Source organism: Pithys albifrons, chromosome Z (genome assembly GCF_047495875.1).
Source record: "Pithys albifrons albifrons isolate INPA30051 chromosome Z, PitAlb_v1, whole genome shotgun sequence".
Classification (NCBI taxonomy): domain Eukaryota; kingdom Metazoa; phylum Chordata; class Aves; order Passeriformes; family Thamnophilidae; genus Pithys; species Pithys albifrons.
The window spans coordinates 59,369,101-59,389,132 of record NC_092497.1 but is presented as its reverse complement, the minus strand read 5'-3'; the positions used below and the strand labels follow the sequence as shown (position 1 = coordinate 59,389,132).

The 20,032-nt window shown below is 35.2% G+C and overlaps 1 protein-coding gene across 1 annotated transcript in view; it reads left to right on the top strand.

Moving 5' to 3' along the window:
- Positions 1–20,032, top strand: part of FBXL17 (F-box and leucine rich repeat protein 17) — a 294,482-nt gene that overhangs the window by 192,473 nt on the left and 81,977 nt on the right. Inside the window, exon 7 of the mRNA XM_071580976.1 lies at positions 5,779–5,855. Coding sequence (XP_071437077.1) covers positions 5,779–5,855 — 77 coding nt within the window. The remainder of the gene's footprint in view (positions 1–5,778; positions 5,856–20,032) is intronic.

The following is a 20,032-nucleotide window of genomic DNA, read 5'->3' as shown; positions in this document are numbered from 1 at the left end:
ACATATTTTGAATGGGATTCTAATGTTAAAATGACAGTAAAAAGTGTCTTCCAGGGTAGTATAGAGTAGTATAAAGTAGTAGTATAAGTAATAGAAAACAAGTGTATTGAAAGAGAGTTATTGTTCATAATGCAAATAGAATGATCAATGAAAGAGAATCCTGAAACAAGAATATGTATCCATCAGTGTATAAAGTTCATAATTTATTGTTACGAGGTTTCACAAGAGTTTATAGATCTCTCAGTAAAATGTTAGTATTTTCATTATTTTAGCCTTTAAATTATTCCTTCTGAGTGCAGAAAGTCTCAGATTACATAAATTTCTTAAGACTGTATATGCTTCTGTGGTGAGAGGTTTGGTTTTGTTACGGGAGAGACTTGGTTATTATATTGCATTATTGCCTTCCATTGGAATATTTAAGTCATCAAACCAATGACTGTATTATTTTATGTGCAGCTACTGTTTCCTGCCTGGATTTAACCTTTGAAACGCTCACTCCTGAGCAGCACTGTTTATTTCTTTATGGAAGGTTTCTGATTTCTGTGGCCTATTTTAGTCATAGAATAGAACCATAGAATGGATTGGGTTGGAAAAGACCTCCGAGATCATCAAGCCCAACCCTTGGTCCAACTCCAGTCCCTTTACCAGATCATGGCACTCAGTGCCACGGCCAATCTCAGGTTAAAAACCTCCAGGGATGGTGAATCCCCCCCCCCCCCCCCCTCTCTGGGCAGCCCATTCCAATGCCTGAGCACTCTCTCTGCAAAGAATTTCTTTCTGATCTCCAAGTTCAATTTCCCCTGGCAGAGCTTGAGCCCTTGCACCCTTGTCCTACTGCTGACTGTTCCTGTTCTTTCCAAGCTCTCTCTTGCTTCCCAGTAGTTCTCTTTGTTACGTTTTGAGGGACAGGAAGGTGTGTTCGCTTTTCTGCTTGGAGACAAATGTGTGACAGTCAAATGCAAAGACATGTGAACAGTCTGATGTTACTTTGAATCTTACCGAGGTATTATGTTAATGTTTGGCGTTTTTTACACCTCTGTCGTGACTGAAACTCACTCCCTCAAATTGCAAACTCGTGACCAGTGTGTGGCAACTCCAATTAGCTTCACTCAGGGCTGAAGAGCATCTCAGACTAACGAGGTCTCCCAGGACCACTTACACCACAAACGCTGTACTCATATTTTCTCATTAGGTCCTTTCAGTTGCCACAAATACAATTTTCCAATGTTTTTAGGTTTAGACCAAAAACATAAAAGCTCTGTGTACATATATATAAAGTATAATTATTTTCTGTAACTCAAGGATCTTTGTTATCTTTTCTTACAGGTAGAAATATGCAGTTTATTTCATTAACCGTAAGGTTTCCTTTAAGTCAAAGAATGTAGGTTTCTGTTGGCTAAGATAAAAAATTATAGGGTTTTGAATTACTTACTTTTTCTCGTTTGTTGGAGCTTTATTTTTAAGCCCTTACATTTTGCATTTCCTCATGCAAAGTCCTAAAATTTGACTGTGATAAATCACTGCAGAAATTTATATGTGGGAAGTTATCAAGAAAATGGGCCTAAATTTGACATTATTAGCAGACATATCTGTGTTTCAATCATGCAGTTCTGTTACTTCTGAAGAGACTTGTTGGCAGAGAAGCTTTGTGCCACTAAATCTTTGTGTATTTCAGTAAGTTTTTGGTCATGTGTACAGACCAGGGGGAAGAGCAGTGCACACAGGTGTGTGTTAGTAGGCAAATTTCTGTGGTTTCTGTAACCCAGACAGTTTTCTCCTGATATTAATTGCTCAAAGTTGAGCAACATTTTAGTTACATCATTTTCATCTTGAGATTCACTTAGCTTTTCGAGTAAAGAGACATCTTTAGAAATTGCAGCAGTGAGAGGCAATCTGAGGTTTGTTAGTCCCTGAACATGATGAGTTTTGGGATGTACAGTGTTGGTGTGTTCAACATCACAGTGCTCAGCAAGCTCCACTTACCTTACAGACTTCTGTGGTCTTGTAACTACATTTTGAATTAATAGTATATAGATATGTTATTAGTTATATTCTTGGTTTCTTAAATATTGCTTGATTGGCTTGTTTGTGTGAAATTAATTTGTGCTCTTTGCCTTTTTCTCGCTCCCAATTGCACTGTAAATTTCACAGTGCGTGATATTAATTTCTTACTTTTAGAATCAAGTGCAATAAAACTGAATTGCCTATCAGTCTATCAGAGAACAGCATTCATAAAATATTGAGTAAATCTAGGGGAAGCTTGGCGTAAGCATTTGTTAGATAATATTTTCAGGTTTAATGAATAACCAGTTTCTTCCTGAAATATTTCATGTTCTCTGTTTTGATATTTTAATGCATTAGATGGTTCTAAATGATACCCATTTACAAAGTAAGAAGTGAAAAGATTTTAACTTCAGCCATCTCTGATCCAGACATGTATATTATCAAAGCTCTAATTATAGTTTTATTTCTTTATTCCTTGGCTAGTGAGCCCTACTCTCATTTTTGGTAATAGGTTATTTTCAGTGTGGGAGTCTCTTATCTGCCTGGAAGATTGTTCCTATTTTAATACATTTCATACAGCTGATAAAAGTCTGCTCTGTAATCTCGAGTCAATAGATTTAGAAGGTTCTTTCCTTAGCCTTGGCACACAGCTTTTTCCAGCATGTCCATGATACTCTCCAGCTTCCACGGGGCTCAGTTTTCTGGTTTTCTCCCTTCTGTAATTTGCCACTGCTTTAGATAATAACTTTACTTCTTTTATTTACTTCTTTCATTTTTTGGGGTTTTTTTTAGGTTAGGCTTCTTCATTGTCTAATTCAGCAACATTATAAATACTTCTGAAGGTATGACAATAATCTGACATGATTTTGATGGATTATTACAACAGAATTAAGATGATCCTTGCTTTCTAGAAAAGGTTAATTTCATTTTGCTCTGTTAACCTTTTTCTTTGCTGTCATGTTTAACAAAGATTAAAAGGTAAAGGTAATAAATACACAACTAGTCTTATATTTCCTTGTGTTGTAAAGAGATCAGCTGTTACCAGCAATTATGTCTTGTGTGACCCTCTGCAGAGCAGAGGCTGATGAGGCCATAGAAAGGTGTTTCTCCTGTGTCTGCAGGTTGATTTACACGGGGATGAGCTGTAGAAAGGATCAGAGGAATTAAAACTGGAATTAGATTGACTTATGCAAGGTATCTAAAGCACATGAAAACCTCTATAAATTCAGTATTTCAGCTCTATATGTTTTTTCTTTTTTCTCCAAACCAGATGTGTCATTACCTCATTTTTTTAGATTTTAGGTGATTTTCATATTTTCAAGAAAGAAAAAGAAATGAGACAGTCAAAGTTATATTTTTTGCATCTTTTTATCTTCCCACCCCCTCCCCCCCCCACCCCGTTTAATGAAGATAGCTGAAGACTGTGAAGGTTTTCTCCTCCCTGTAGGAGAAAGTGAACAGTATTTCATTTAGACTCCAGGATGCCACTGAGAACAGGATTGGAGTCACTCAAGTCACTTGAAAAAACTTCAACCCTTAGAGCTGGAACTACCAGGAAGGATTAAAGGATACAATTATAAAGGCCACACAGTCAAATACTTTTGTGCAACTGAAGTTGTAGAGCAAATTAGGTAGTCTTTTACGTCATCTTTACTGCCTTGCGGTGGTATTTTTAGACACTGCTTTCTGTACTACAGTATAACTTTTGTTAATTTAGTTGTTTCTCAGTAAGTAAAATTTGCCAAAAATAATTTGAAAACTTTTAGAACCATTAGCTAAAATTTTAAAAATGTTTTTCTAGGTTCAGAATTTTTTTCCAAAGTAAATGTTTCATAGTATCATTACTCAGCCAAATAATATATGTGTTAAGAGATAATAAAAGCTTCTTTTAAGCTCAATATTAACTTATCAATTGCATCTTACTTGCTGAAATGTCTAATGAAAGTACTGCTAGTAAAATACATTATGATTTTCTGGTATTCGTATTACTAAGATTAGCAGTAAAATATTATTATTAGGAAGTATTTTTCTGGAATAAATAATAACATTTCCTCATGGGTTCGTTATCTCAAGTCAGTTAACAAAGATGAGTTTGTTCTTCAAAATTATGTCTTACGGGAACAGAAGCTTTTCCTGTACACAGAATGTGTTAAATGCTCTAAATCTTGATCTGTCTTCCAGGAAAATAATCTGATGAAAATGTGTAGTTCTAAGGTTGCATTAAAAAACATAGTCCTGGTGTAATTTCTAAGAGGAAAAATGTCATGTTTGCTAATTTTCTTAGCAGAGAAGTTGAGAGTTTAAGCGAGTACAGAATCTGGGGGTTCACCCTGTTTTTCTTCCATTTCAGAAGTCACTGTGCTAAATTTTACTTTCCTTTCTTTGTGTGTTGATAAAGTAAGGCAACCTTTTCCCAATGACAAGCACTGCAAAAAAATCTCAGTATTAGGCTCTCACAGTTGTCAAGGGTTGAAGATTTATAACAATTTTAAAGGAACTATGATTAAGGTACTCTGTCAGATGTGAGCTGTTTTATTAGCAGTAGTGAATTTTCATTATATATTTTAGAAGGAGGAACCAGAGAGGGGGCAAATACATATGAAGGGCTGTTGTTCAGTTATTGTCTTATTCTAAGCTGTCAGAATTCGGGGGCTGCTTTTAATACCTAAAATTGGCACCATGAACAGTTAAATCAGATTGGGAGATGATCTATTGGTGGTGGTAAGTGGAAGAAAAAGGTCCCTGAGGATGTAGGTGTATTTTTCAAAGTATGACAAATTCAGCAATACCTATTTTCTTAGAAATTGGCAAGTAATTTAATTTTGTGTACTGTACCAGGGTTGATTTAAGAGTCAGAGTAGGTGATTGGGTAATTGAGCTGAAAATTAAAGTTGAATATATTGGATCAGAAGAAATTCTTACAATTTATCCAATAAAATACCCTTTTTAAAATGTCTCTATGTAGAAAATAGCACAATAGTCATGCTAGGTGATCCAGTGAGCAGCTGATCTACATTAGGGGGACTGAAAATACATGTTATTTTGTGATTTTTGACTGCTGTGCTCTAAGCAGTGCAGCTGGAAACACAGCATTAATACAGGCTTGGCCACAAATACATAATAAGCTCATATTTTATTTCATTCATTAATTCATATTAATTGTCTTGCTTACAAGAAATCAACCAACAGGATTAACATAAGCTATATGTTTCATTGCTTATTCATCACAGTTGTGATAAGACAAATGAATGAGTTGTCTTCTTATCTATTCAAGCTTCTCTCTAGCAACATATTGGAACACCAAGAGCATTTCATGACCTGGTGAATGCTGACTCATGCAGTAGTCACTGAAGAAATACAAACATGAATTTAAAATTACATTTTCTCATATTTTGTCCTCATTACAGTGCATTTATAGTTCTTCCCTGGAAAAAAACTCTTAAAGCTTAAAATTTCCAATAGAACCTTTCCGAAGTTACACAGTATTAACGTAATGGAAATTCACATTTGAGTAATGTTCCAGAAGACTTGTCTGCCTGCATTTCAAGCAACTCACATATTCAAAGACTTATGGGAATATTCACATAAAGCCATTCAGTTTAAAATGCTGTTTTTCTGCAGTGTTTACACATGTTAGTTTTCAGTAAAATATGTGCAGCAATTTACAAAATAAAGAAATTGAGCTACAGCAAATTACACCTGTGGATTGTGCTCTTGCCATTTAAATATGATATATTGTCTTTCAGCAGTAATTTTACTGTATGTGTCTTCCAGATGTGTGGAGGTGATTGCCAGAGAAGGACGGAACCTGAAAGAACTGTACCTGGTATCCTGTAAGATCACTGATGATGGTATGTAATTTACCTGTGTTTTTATTTTTGTGAAGGTTTAACTGGAGTTCACAGGGACTCTTACAGGAAGTGTTTAAAATGTAGAGATGAAGATTTTCAAGCCTTTATCCATAAAAAGAGGAAATGTGCAAAACATGGTTGATGTGCTTAAAAATAGCTGTGTTTAGAAGTGAGACAGTCAGGGTATGTATTTGCTGCAAATTATCCTTACAGAGTCCCCTTGGAATTGTGCTGGAGACCAGAAAAGCCTTTGAGAGAAAATCAAAAAATACATATGCATTTCTAGATGCTGTAAAAGCTTAACTAAGCAAGTAAGAATGTGGATTGATTACCTGCTGTAGGCCATAAAATTTGAATGAGCTTGATGATCCCTTAAAAGTGCTGTTATGATAAAATAGAGAGGAGCACCTTCGGAATCAGACATCCTGTCTGATAGGCCACAGAGAGGGACAGATTCTGTATTTAGAACAGGAAAACTTCTAAGGAGGTACTTGTGCTTGCAAAACCTGCTTTGTTATATCTTGGTTTGGTTTTTTCAAGTTCAGATATTGACCTCAAAATAAGACACTTATTTTTGCAATAAGATCAAATTCTCCAATGTCTGTCACCTCCCTGCATGCCTTAATTTTACTGGGATTACACACTGTGTGTTTGAAATATTCCTGTCAAGTTTCCTGGCCATTTTCTTTCTCATTAAATTTTTTTTAATTAGTAATATTTTAACTTTATACTCCATAGCTTTTAATAAAGAATTATTTTGTCTTAAGTGATAAATTACCTTTCCAGTGACCACAAACTCATTATTTTATTTTCCTCTCCACATTTTGCACCTCACTGGGGTTTGCTCTGTGCATGATGAAGGTGCTTCTTGCCATTGCTGTAGCGTGAGAGGTGCAAGACCCAGTCTGAAGAGAGACTTGTCCATTCTTCTGTCTGTGTGTCAGAGATCCACCAGCCCTTCTGTTGTCCTTTCTGACTTGAACAACCCATGCAGAAAGAATTATCATGGGAACAATGAAATCCACATCTTGAGGATCTGTAATTTCTCAGACTCATTTCACCCCTCATTCACTGCAGTTACTGGGAGGGAAACAGGATTTCTCCCAAAAGTAAGGGAACAATGAAACTGAAGTGAAGAAACTGAGGAAAGAGAAAGCTTTCCTTGTGAAAGAGTGAAGAGAGAGCAAGGAAAGTGTTTGTGGCTAGATGAAAAGTAGGAAGCCTGTTCCAAGAAATGAATGAATGGAGAATGTATGTATCATTTGGCTGATTAGCTTGTCCAACCTGAGCTTCTGTTGCCTTCTGTGTACCGAGGCTCACCTGTCACTGATAGTTTGGTTTCTGTGGTCCCTCAGCATCACTGGGACTTTGAGAACGTTTTCTGTTGATAGAGTTGGTACTAGTTTCTACTATTTGCTTAAAAATTTTGCTCCTTTTGCTGTTGAAGGATCAGTAAGACATCCAGCAGAACAGCAGTGATACCAACTGATTTTTGATACATTACTGACTAAATGATTAGGATTGTAATCTTCAGCATGTCTCAGCATGTCAGCCTGACAAATAAATTCTGCTTCTGATATCTGAACTGAAAACACAAGACAAACTGCAACAAAGTAGCATTTATAAGCATGATTTATGGTTTCTAAGGAACTAGAAACTTTGCCTTAGGTTAATAATGTGATAGCCAGTGAATATTAATTAGGTTCACAAGAGTGTTGAAGGGTGGAACCATGCATCACCCGTTTCCTTCCTTCCTTTTTCATTTACTTTTTGGTACTTTAGTTAAAGACCTTTCCAACATCAGTTTGTGGTGCTGTTAGTTAAAAAAGTGAGGCATTTATGGTGCTGCAAGCTCAGTTTGTTGTTGAAATTCCTTTATCAAAGAAGCCTCTCTCAGAGGGAAAAGAGCAGCCCTTCTCCTCCTCAGAGGCTTTTCAAGCCCTCCTGTCCTCTGTATATTTGTGCTTGGCCAAGGAGAGGAAATCAGCCTGAGAAGCAACGTGCCTGACTTCTTGTGGGACCTTCTAGAGGGTCTTCCATGGCCTCACAAAGACTTACAGCTCCACACGCAGAGTAGTTCAGGCTCCACCGAGAGCTGAAGCTGTGACAACTGTGCTTTCTTCGTTGGTTATCCCAAGGATGAAACACGGAGTTGTCCTTTGACAATTCAAACCTTGACACCAGATCTGTAACTCTGCACATTTTTACTGGGCTTTTTAAGCATACCTGGAGCTGGTGACCAGATTTCTTGCAGCTTGATTTTGAAAGCCCTCTTTGAAACTGCTCAACAGCAGTTTTTGATGCTACAAAAGTTGGCAGAATTTTGATGTCTGGGACAAGATCATGATTGCTTAATAGCTCAATGGAAAAAAGAAGTAATAGTTCTAATTCCCAAGAAAATTTGTAATAGTTTGAAACATTAAGAAAAAATAGTAATATTTGCAATAAATGAAGAAAATAATTATAACAAAACCTGTTATTAATAACAATCACTTGCAATAAGGTATTGCTGCAATAATGCAGTAAGGTGTGTATGTGTGTGAGATAATTTCATGTCATCTAGAGAAGAGACTGTGAAGTGTGATCTTTCTCATTTTATTAATTTAATTCCTTTGGTTTTTCTGCTTTCTATATAAGACAGCATGTAAAGCTAGCAGGCAGGCAAGTCTGTATCTAGTTAGTATTTTTGAAGCACTCTAACAATACTAAGTTTTATTTTAAGGCCTAAAAGATTAATTAAAAAGCTGTACACCCTAATAATGTAGCCATGGCCTGCATTACTTTCTCTGGCATTTTTCTGACCAGGAAAATGTTTTTTATGGTGTGCAAAAAATCCCAAACAGATTAGGATTCAAACAGGAATTGAAGTATGTGTACTTGTTGAGAGATGTTAACTTGTGAGGAAAAAAATTATATGTATTGCTCTATTTTGTGTTACATTATAAAATGAATTTTATATTTGCTCTATACATGAAGTATGTTTTGTTTATTTCTGAAAGAAATTATGTTATTATGTCTTTATTTCGTCTAGCATAATTTTCTCAAAATGTATTTTTAATTAGTGACGTTTGTTAGAGTGTAACATGCTGGGATGCTGACAATTAGTTTAAAAGTTTCTTTACATCCAACACATCATTAAATGCTAAATAATCACTAGAATTTATCTAGACTGACAGGACAGACTGAATTAGTATAATCTTTGCGATAAACACCTGTTCACCCAAGAACACAGACAGTGAAGTTAAAGCTAAACATTAGTTCCTCATAGCATTTCACCCTTTTGTTAAGCAATCATGAATTAAGCATGAATTTGTCAGTATTATCTTTGAATTTCCTGCCTTTTGTTGATTTGTGTCACAACCTTAACTTTACTTAAACATAGCGGGGTTTGTATTGAGGCTTTTACTCAGAACTGGTAAGGAAGCTGAGCTTTCTCAGCTGTGGGGGGACTGTGTGTCAAATGAATTAGGCTGATGTGGGGATGGATGACGGTGAGAGGGGCAGCGAGCACACACGGAATTGTGTACCTGTCTCCTCAATTTTATGCTCCAGTTCTGGGTTTTATTGATATCCTTAGTGCTGGGATTTTGTTTTAAGCAAATTATTACTTGCAAAGTTTGTAATGGTGTGGAGTGCTGTGTGCCCTAAACACAAAAGTGAGATTTTGTGTACAAAGATGAAAGGTTCGATGAAACAAACCTTTGAAATAGGACTAGAATCTTTAAGGATCTGATCTTGCAGTAATGTATTTTTACTAAGAATTACTTTAAAATTCCCATCTTACCTGTAGTAAAAGATAAATGTCTGTAATGCTTTACTTCCACTTTAGAAAAATAGTCAGACCAGTGTTTTCCTCTGTGCTGAAAACAATTTCAAGCAAGCTTTAAATTGTAGGTTTCTACCAACAGAACACAGGAAACAATAAAAAAACAAACAAATACCACCACCACCACCACCACAAAAAAATAAGCACCAGAAAAAAACCACTCCTGAAAAACATTTGAAAAGAAGTGTTCAAATTCAGCGCTTTGTGCCTTGAGAAATCCTGTAAGAGATTTCTGAAAAACAAAGTACTCAAGGGGTCATTATTGGGAGTGTGGTTAGCACAGTTCAGGGAATGTATTTACCTCATAATGTTTCCTGTCAAGTAACCTGCAGAAGGTGACAGTTGTCTTGGTAGTTGCCTTGTAGAATTTCCATTATCTAGTAGTTCTGGATTTTGCCTAACTTTAAAAGTCTCTATTTCTAGCAGTACAGTAATTGCACAAAGCTTTTCAGAAGTGCTTGACACAAGGACCTGGGATGAACTGTGGTTCTTTGCTGATACCTTTAAGGTTCTGAGTATTGAAAAAGAGCTCTCTGGATATGTAGCTTTTTTCTTTCCTAAAATTGTGAGCACTGCTTTTTGGTATTGCCTGTTTCCATCATTTACTGGATGTACATATAGTGTTTCTGAGGACACGTGATTTTTTTTAAAGATTTTTTTCTTCAATGAGGGTGTTTGCTGAAGCAAAACAAAATTAATTTCAACAGACTATAATTGAATTACATAGTTTTTATTTTAAAATGGTATAGATAGGGCATAGCTGTTGCAAGTAGAAGTCTGGAGGAATAAGATAGCATTTATACTGAATCAACTCCAATTGTCACAAGAAAAAACATAACTTTAACTTGCGTTTTTTCTTCATAACTGGATTGTGGATTCTTTTCTGAGAAGTGAGATACAGCTAACAATGTTAAAATAGTTTCCCAAGATGCTGTTAAATTCTAATGTTCTAATACTGAGGATACATATGCTTTCTATTTTAAAATAGAACATTTTAATTATCAAAGAATTGATCCTCCTACTGAGAGTTTCTTGAGTTTTCTCTCCAATATTTGGCATTTTTCATTTAAATCATAAAGAATAAGCATTTCATGAGTATTTTTTCACAAAATTATATTTAGTTTCTGCTTCTCACTTGGATTAGGAAATCTCTGTAATGCTTGATCTCACTAAAACTACTTCTTCCCTAATGTTACCCTTTTTAAATATGTTTTTTAAACCCTATATATTTTGTACAGTATTACACAGAAAGGAAATACACTGGGAGGGGATTAGTACATCACTCATGGATAAACAGAATGGAACAGGTAGTAAATACATTTTGGAGTTTAAAATATTTCCTCCTCACCCCTTACTGGATTACAATCTCTTCCTCAATTTATGTAATTTAAATAAATACATCTCTCTTTTTTTTTTTTTCCTTTAACAACTATTTGGAACTGCTGCTTCATTAAGTTCCAGGTTTCTCTTCTCAGAATCGATGTTTCCCCTGTCCTGTTCTCCTGTCTGGTGTGTGGTTCTTTCTGTTCTGTACTCCGTTAGTGATGTGATGTGTGCGAACAGTGATCACACTGACAACTATTCAGTGATTATGTGTGTATGTGTGTTCCTCTGTGTGTGTATAAAATGGTGGTATTATATTATCTAATTACTTTGTATATTTATTGTTACATACATATGGAAGAAATAGAATGTCTGTATGTACATACATTTTCCTTTCTTGTAAACTTTTTATCCTCCTCTTCACAGTATCATTTTCTCTTGGGTTTTTCATCTATTACTTAGTTGTTCAGAAACGAATTCACCAAAGTCAGCAGGATTGTTGATGTTTAGTGCCAAATTTTGAGGAGGTTTTGATAAGTTTTCATGTTTATTTTCTGTGCATGGGATGCAACTTTTACGCCAGTGGACTGTAAGAATTTGTAATCTGAAGAGTAAGTAGGTGGCAAGCAATCTGTGCCTTGTGTGCAATAGTGATAGTTACTCCTTTGACAAAGCCTCAAGCAGCTAGTGAAGTGTTTTAGTTGCCTTGTGTGTTAAGATGCTTCCTCCTTCTGAAATCTGAAGCAAATGTTTCTATGAAAACCCTGATTACTGTAAGGATCAGTGAAAGTTTATTCTAGCAATAGAGCTGAGTTACAGAATTTTATGTAGTTTAATAAACTGCAATACTCTGTAACTTACTATCTCTTCCTGAATATTAATGGCATTACTATTTATGCTGCAATATGTGGGGTGAAGATTTGGAGTCTTTTCACATATTTCAGAACCTCTGGAGATTTCCCTCTAGCTCCGAGGAAAAATTAAAGTGTACCACTTTTGTTAGGACATTTTTAAAGTTGTTTGGTTTTTATATTTTATATTGTTTTTTAGTTTGGAGTAGTTGCTCATGTGGAGTCTTGCAGGTATTGACACCTAAGTTTTTTTCTCTGTGGGGGATCCTGTTGACATTGAAACCAAGAGGTTTGTTGATGTGAGGAAAAATAGCGATATATTCATGTGTTTTGGGATTGGAATCAAACCAGAGGACATCTCTGGTTCTTTTATAGACTCTTTAAGAATGTTCAAGGAGTGAATAGATAACTCTAGTCACCTGTCTGTGATAGAAACCGTTAATAAGGAAAAGTCAAATTAAAACTTTATCAAAAGTAATCCCTATGGCAGAAAAGGGCCCTTGAACAAGCTGTCAGAACCATGTATAATTCATAACTATCAAAAAGCCAAATTTTCTTTCTGTGTAAGTCTTATCAGTATTCCCAGTGTCACAAAAATGGCATGCAGTTTTCTTTAAAAGTTGATTTGAGATACCACCGAGCATCTTCAAGACCCATACAGTGAGATAAATTGCTGTAATACTTTATTGCTCAAATAACAGACAGTTGCAAATCCTCTGTCCTACAGCACATAATAAAGGATTTTATCTTTGAGCAATGAGGTGAGACTAACTTTCAAACTATTTTTTGTCACATTAGAATGTGGGTTGTCTCCCCTAACCTGTACCCTTAAAAATGATGTAGTGTAATATCCAGTTGGAGGATTCTGAATGTAGATGTGATTTTGAATCACCAGGATGAGCAGAGCAGGAGCCTGCGATTTGCACACAGCTTCTTCCCAGTTTCTTGTTCTAAATGTGGAAAACTGAGATGTGTCGTACCTCAGGTTTGATTTGTCTTGTAGGCAGATCCACAGGTGCTGTTATTTTAATTTGAGTTTTCTGTTGGAACACAGTGCTTTGAGTTGTTACGTTGATTTTTGATCACCAACATGGCAGTAATTTATCAGTCATAATAGAAAGTTTAATTTTGTGCTCTTTTATCTGTAGAGAGAAGTGCTTAAGTTAACCTTCAGAAAAATGCACCTCAATTCTGAGTACCAAAACACAACACATATTTCGGATACAACAAAAATTGAAATGGCCACGACCTCTGCCTGTATTGCCCAGAATGCATTTTCAGGTTCTTGTTTATTCATTTGCTTTATTTACTGTGTTAGGAAATTATAATACTGAACTTTCACTTGACCCAGGATTCAGCTTCTGTTCTGTTGTCATAGTTGTATTTTCTTTTTTGTATGACCTAAAAAAGTAACATAAAGCTTTATTCCTTCAGTGCATGTTAACCCTGTATTAAAACCAGTGTGGTAGGTACCAATCCAGTGAGCTCCACGCAGCAAAAATATTAAATATAAATGATTTAAAGTCCAAATAAATTATTGCATGTAAACTGTGTAATTATGAATATTAGGGTCATTGTAATTTCTTTTTTTTATTTTTATATTCCCCCCACCCAAAACTACCATGGAGATATATTGTCATTTTGCATTTTTGTCTTACCTTTCCTTTCAAACAGTGTCTGTTAATGTCCCACAGCAATGACAAACACCATTTCTAACACAACATTTGACTTGCAGTTAGAGGTAGATTTACTTAACAACAACAACAACAAGCTTGAAACTGTATTTGCATGAACTTATTCCTGACCTGGATAGAATTATTTAATCTAAACATTTAAAACATTCAGTATTTTCTGATAAACACCAATAATGACACACTGTTGCTATGGTCCAGTTTGATATTTAATTCATTGGACTTCTGAATTTGTTTAAAATTTGCCCTAAGCCACTTTATTTGTTAAGTAGCAATTAGAAATATACTTCAAAAAATCCATACATTTTCTATATTTGAATTATTCTTATAAACCTTCTGTTAGTCTCAGAGGGGATTATTTAGGCTTCCCTCCCATAATTCTAAATTTTAAAGCAGCATTTTTGTTCTTCTGAAGTAAGAGAAAACAGAACTTGAAAAGAAAAACAGGAATTTACCGAGTCCTTTTTCTCTTTAATCAGTTATGATACAAAAGTCTTGTTGAAATATGTTATGCTACAAGTAAAGGGCTGCATCGTATTTTAATGTGACTCACTAGTTTGCAGTTGCATTTTGTTTCTCCTAAATTCTGGGAGCCAGTTTTACGATCCCCTTTTTAATGCACTATAAAACATATTTTAACAAATTACATTTCAAAGTTAGCATGTTCCTGCAGTGTTGCCTAAATAAAAGGAACTGTTTTCCTCTGACAGCATCCAAATGGAAGATGCTTATTCAGAGTGCTTAAACATGAAAACTTGTTGTTTAAACGTCTTAGCAAACAATCAGTTATTTCATCATAATTGCTAAAACTACGTAAGGTCTTCAAAAACGTTTATTTTTTTGGACTGCCTTTAAATATTCTGTTTTGTTGCTTCTCTTGGCTTCTTGTTGACTTCCAGTAATACTCAAATTACTCAAGAAAAGGCTCATTTTGACCATAATATAACTGTCTGCCTGCCCTAAAAATGCATATAAAATACATGTTGAGATGCAAATAGTGCCATTATTTTGAATGTCTAAGTTTAAGAAAAAAATTATTTTCTAATAATTTCTGTATTCTTCAGGATTGTGTTAAGGGACTGAATACCTTGAAATTCATTTTTTCCTTAAATGGATGAAAAAAGGTGCTAATTAAGATATTGATGTATCTCATTGGAATAGAAATGAACCTAAATTGCTAATATCACAGCAATATGATAAATAGTGTTTTAGAGCCGTACTTCTTTAATTAAAAAACTGAAATGTTTAATGAAAATTAGTCAATGATAAAGTGTTGAAAGGAGAATTTGTTGAAAACAAATTCTAACTCTGTTACCTCTTGGTCTTTTGATACATTATCTCGGTCTCATTATAAATATACATTAATAGATCTGTTATGTTTAAGTGTAGCATCTGTGCCCCAGTACTTCAATATCAATTAGTAGGGACTGGATCATTTTTAATTCATAAAAATAGTTTCATTCTGTTTGGAACATAAATTATGAGTCAATCAAAAAGTAAAAAAAAAATTAATAACATGGGGTTTTATTAACTTGTCTAAGAAAAGAGTATACATCCAAAATATATTTAATTTAGGTGGTGAAAAGGAATGGGTGGTATTTTCCCTGTGCATTCTTTAACTGTGATTCTGGATTAGCTTTACTGTGACAAAAGCATTTGATTTTTACATCTGTAATGAATTATACGAAGAAGTTCATGTTGTCTGTGTAAGCTGTAAAGTCTTTCTGCACCACAGTACAGCAGAGTGTGGAGACTGTTCTGTTGCTGATGGAGGGGACGTGATTCACTTCATAAATAATCCAGTAATCATTGTGCTCTCCAGAATTAATAAATTGACATAAAAATTTTGTTTTGGTCAACTTCAAATATTTCAAGAGTTTTCTATAAAAAATTAGTCTCAAAGTAGCTTCTAAAGTGTGTATTTTAGTTCCTCATAAGTCAAGTGGGATCATTTTAGCTTTTGAAATGTCAAGTGTCTTTCCAAAACACTCAGAAAACAAGATTTCTTTATTTGCAGTTCTCTCTGGCTTGGTGCCATCACTCCAGAATTTTTAGCTATACATTCTGAGCCACAGTACTGCTGATTGCAAGATGCCTAATACAGAAATGTAGTAAAGTATGTCCAAAAATATGTACAAGAGTGTTAGTACAAAGTGAATGGATTAAAAATGGTTAAAGGGAATTCTTGAATAGTGTAAGGGAAAGAAATTTTATAGATATGAAATTTAAAAGTGTGGAGGATTCTTTTTGGTTTTGCTTATTTTCTAATTGATAAATGAAATACCTTCCATGATGTCAACCTATTTAGAGAGATTTAAAAAGAATATAAATATGGGATTATTTGAATGTTATTATCTAGATATAATGATGCAGGTTTACTTTTCAGTAATCTGAAGACATTAATATTTTTTTATTTTATTTTAGGAGAAGTCATCTGGGTCACTGTTTCATTGGGGCTTTTTAAACTGTTTAAATAGAATTTATTATATATGTGATGTAACTAAATTACCTTTCAGTTTTTAGGAACGTGGTACTTCAGCTATATGTGGGTACTACAATAAAGATGAAATGTAAAAAGAGTTTTTTCTTATTACCAAAATTTGAAAACACTGAACTTATAGGTTGCATTTTGCCTAAGCCATTTTAATTTGAAACATGAAAACATGGATGTTCTAGTCTCAACTTTATGTCTCAAAATGTGCATTCTCTTAACTAATTAGCTGGTGCATCTTGTTTTGCAAGTGTTGTGAGTTAATGCAACATAAACAGGAGTATTTTCTCAGTTCGAGCATCTATCGGGTGTCTTTGGGTTGGCTGCTCACTCACAGAGAAAGGAAACATCCTTGAATATCTTCTTGCTTTTAAAAAAGTTAGTGTACATAATTTCAGCGAGCAACCAGTGAACAGAAATGTCAGGTGTGAAATCAGGGCTGTTCATCTTTGTTTGTGGTTTGCGAGGGTTTCTCAAAGGACAAACGGACCTCTGTGAGTTTCCAGTTCTGCCTTGCACCCAGGCTGGGACTGCCACCACCCCAGGTCAGGTCACTGTGGCTCTCCCTGAGTATTTCTGGAAGACCCCCAAGGCTAAAGGTTCCACCACGGCTCTGGACAGTGAATCAGGGCTGCATTTACTCTGCTGAAGGTATTTTTTCCCTGGTGCCCAGTCTAAATCTCACGTGCCACACTGTGGTCTCTGACCTTGTTACACCTTTGGTGAGCCTGTGAGTCAGCTTTGACTCCATCCTTGTAGTAACCACCAACACAGCTCAGAATTATCACAGATTGTATGTGTGAAGAAGAAATTTGTGTTATTTTTGCATTTGAAATGGACCTGAAACTTAAGAAAAAAAGTCGGTAATTAACAGCTGTTAACAAACACTCATAAAAACAACTTTCTATTTCTTGTTTAGTCAGCCGATGGCTTTTCCTGTCAGGAGCTTTTTATGCTGAATATTTGTCACATTGAATTTTTCCTTAGGCCACAATAACTTTTTTTCACCATTACACTTTAACTTATTAACTTATTATTTAGAGGAAAAAACCCTAATGCCTTGTGGATTAATTATATTTGTTTTCTTTTTGCAGTTAACATTGAAATGTCATTAAAATCAGTTACAGTGTTGCCTATAGCTTTGTTTTAAACCAGTGGGGGTTATTGAGGAAAAAAAAGTAAAAGCTTTTTTGGGATATTTGGATATTGCTGTATTTTCATGTTGTTAAAACACAATTTCTTTAACTTTCATTGTGTTTTGAAAACAAGAACAACAAGGAAAACTCCCTATATTTGACCAGCAATACAGCTTAAAATTCTCTGACACCCTTCCCTGCCCGCTCTACTGGTACCATCTCTCTGAAGAAAAGTGAAGGTGAGGAGATGACAATATTTAACAGGTCCTGCCTGGTAACAGCACACATAACTAACTGTGCCTAGTTGCAGCAAATCCCAAATTATATGTACTGTACATCTCCTATGCCCCTCGGACTTCATCTGTTTATACTCCTAGAATACAGATTTGTACGTTTTTTACCAATGAAGTGGAAAATAGCAGTGGAATGTAACCTTTATGGTTCGTCTGCAGTTGGCTCTTTCTTTTCTTCCAGAGGGAACACAAGCACTGTCATGTCATAGTTTGGGAGATCTTTCCATACCCTTGGGAGTTGCAGTCACAGCTAAGGATGTCCCAGAGTGGCCCTGCTGTACCTCTGTTATAGGAACTCTGTCAAACAGAGGAACACAGAACTGCTGATGGGGAATGTGGTATCCTTGGGGGTTTGGGGTACCTCAGATGACACTAAAAATGAAAAGGTATTTGGAGCTATGTTTTTAAGGGGAAATGAGCTCAGTAACATTTAAAATTTCACTCCCTTTGATTTGTTCGTTTTAGTTGCATCACATTCATCAGTCAGAGTGGTGGTGGTGCTGTGTTTGTGTTGAATTTGGTGTCACTGGCACTTATGAATAGTTCCTTGAGGCCTCGACTGTAATGACTCAGTGGAAGACTCTGCTCTTTTTGTGCCCACTTGGGACTGTCCCTGTACGTGCTAAGACAGTGGAAAAACATGTTGGTATGGAATTTTCAGTGAAAAAGACCCACTTTATTTAGGGGGTACTTTTGGTAGCTTTGAACCAGTACTAAAATCTTTTGACTAAAATCTTTTGACTAAAATCTTGAAGTAACCATTTTTTACCTGTAAATCTCAACTCAAGACAATGTCACTGAAAGAAAATACTATACCTAGAGATTAAACTTTGGCTATTTAAATTATCTCTTTTGTTTCTCTTTTGTAGTTTAGGGACAAATCAGTTCTTTATTTTTCTTGTACATAGTTCAATGATTTTATATAAACAGAACTTGTTTTCTCTGCCATGCTTGCCATAAATTTAAAGGAGGAGGATTAAGAAACCATTCTGATCAAATATAATTGCTAAGAAAAAAGAAGGAAAGAAGAAATCTATTTTGTCCTTTAATCTATAAATATACAAGTACACTTTAATAGAAACTGCAAACTGGAAGAAACCTAATTCAATGAGTCTCTATTCCTTCTGCAATCTGTATTTTCTTACAAGCTGTGATTTATGACCAGTGAGGTTTTGCACAGGTTTTGTTAAATAGACTGAAGACACACTGGGTTTGTATCTGCACAAAATCTTTTTGTGCTCCTGTGTTGAGGGATGTGCCACCAGCCATGTGTTTGCACATGCAGGTACAAACATGCACGCAGAAAAAATACCTTGGATTATATTTCTGTCTTATATACTCATAACTGAAAATAAGAGTACAGGCATAGCACACTCCTTACAGGGATGTCTTTAAGGGAAAAGAAAGAAGATTAAATAGCAGTTTAAATAATCTTTTTACATATTTGACTTATAATGCAGTTGAACATTTCATAAGTCAGATACATTACTGGTGAATTTCATGTGCATTCCTGTTATTTTTTAATCAAAATAAAAAGGTCAACAATGTAGTCTTTCTGGTAAAATAAAGTACAATTTGATTACTTTCTGCTAATGCATAATACCATTTAATTTGATTTTAGGAAGAGGAAGGTCTCTAATGGAAAGGAAATGGACTGTATAAATTAGGTGCACCCTCTTACATTTACCTCTGTTCATGCAATTGTAAATATTGCTGCTGGTGCCAAATGAAGAAATAACAATACTTGAATTCTAAACAGTTTTGAGGACATGTATGTGACATGTGCAGGCACAAAACCTGTTTCAAGTTTATGAAGTGCCTGAATCTCACCAAAGTATCTAAGCACGCAGTGGTATTTTAATAAGGAAATAAAAATTAAAGGTGATTCTGAAAGCTGTGAGAACTAAACATACAACCCATCACCCACGAGCCCAGTTTCCCAGTTCACAGAGATTTATTACTTATATGGATCTTGTGGAAAGATTAATTGGATCAGATAACACACAGAAACTGTTTAATACTTTATTTTAGTGTGTGTACCCATAGCTGATTCTTTCCATGTGTGGAATTGCCTTATCCACACATCTCTGCTCTGTTTCTCGTGTAAGATGCTGATGATTCTCTAATCATCACTGTTGCAACTTCGTGTATTGTCACTCATTTGATTACCAAAGATGCCAGTACTAGAGATTTTGAAGCATCTCACAGTTTGCAGATAAAAAGTCCATAATCTTGAATCGGGATTTAACAAAGAAGCATTTGTGTAGTTCCTATGGGAAGTGGCTTAGAACTGCACACAGAAGTTAAGCTTATTACTGTACTTGATAATGGAGCTACTGACAGGTCTTTTGTTGAATGAGGGTTAGTGCACATCAGATTGTGAAAGATGGAAAGCCTTCTTGGGTTTTTTTGCTGACATAGACTTTAAATCTTGCAGATCTGATGATATCACATGGGGAATAAAAGCAGCTTTAGATGTATGGGAATAAAAGCAAAAGAATTCAAAATAAAACCAATCAGTCACAGCAATAACATGTGCAGCTACGGTGTAGGGAAAAAGAATCCT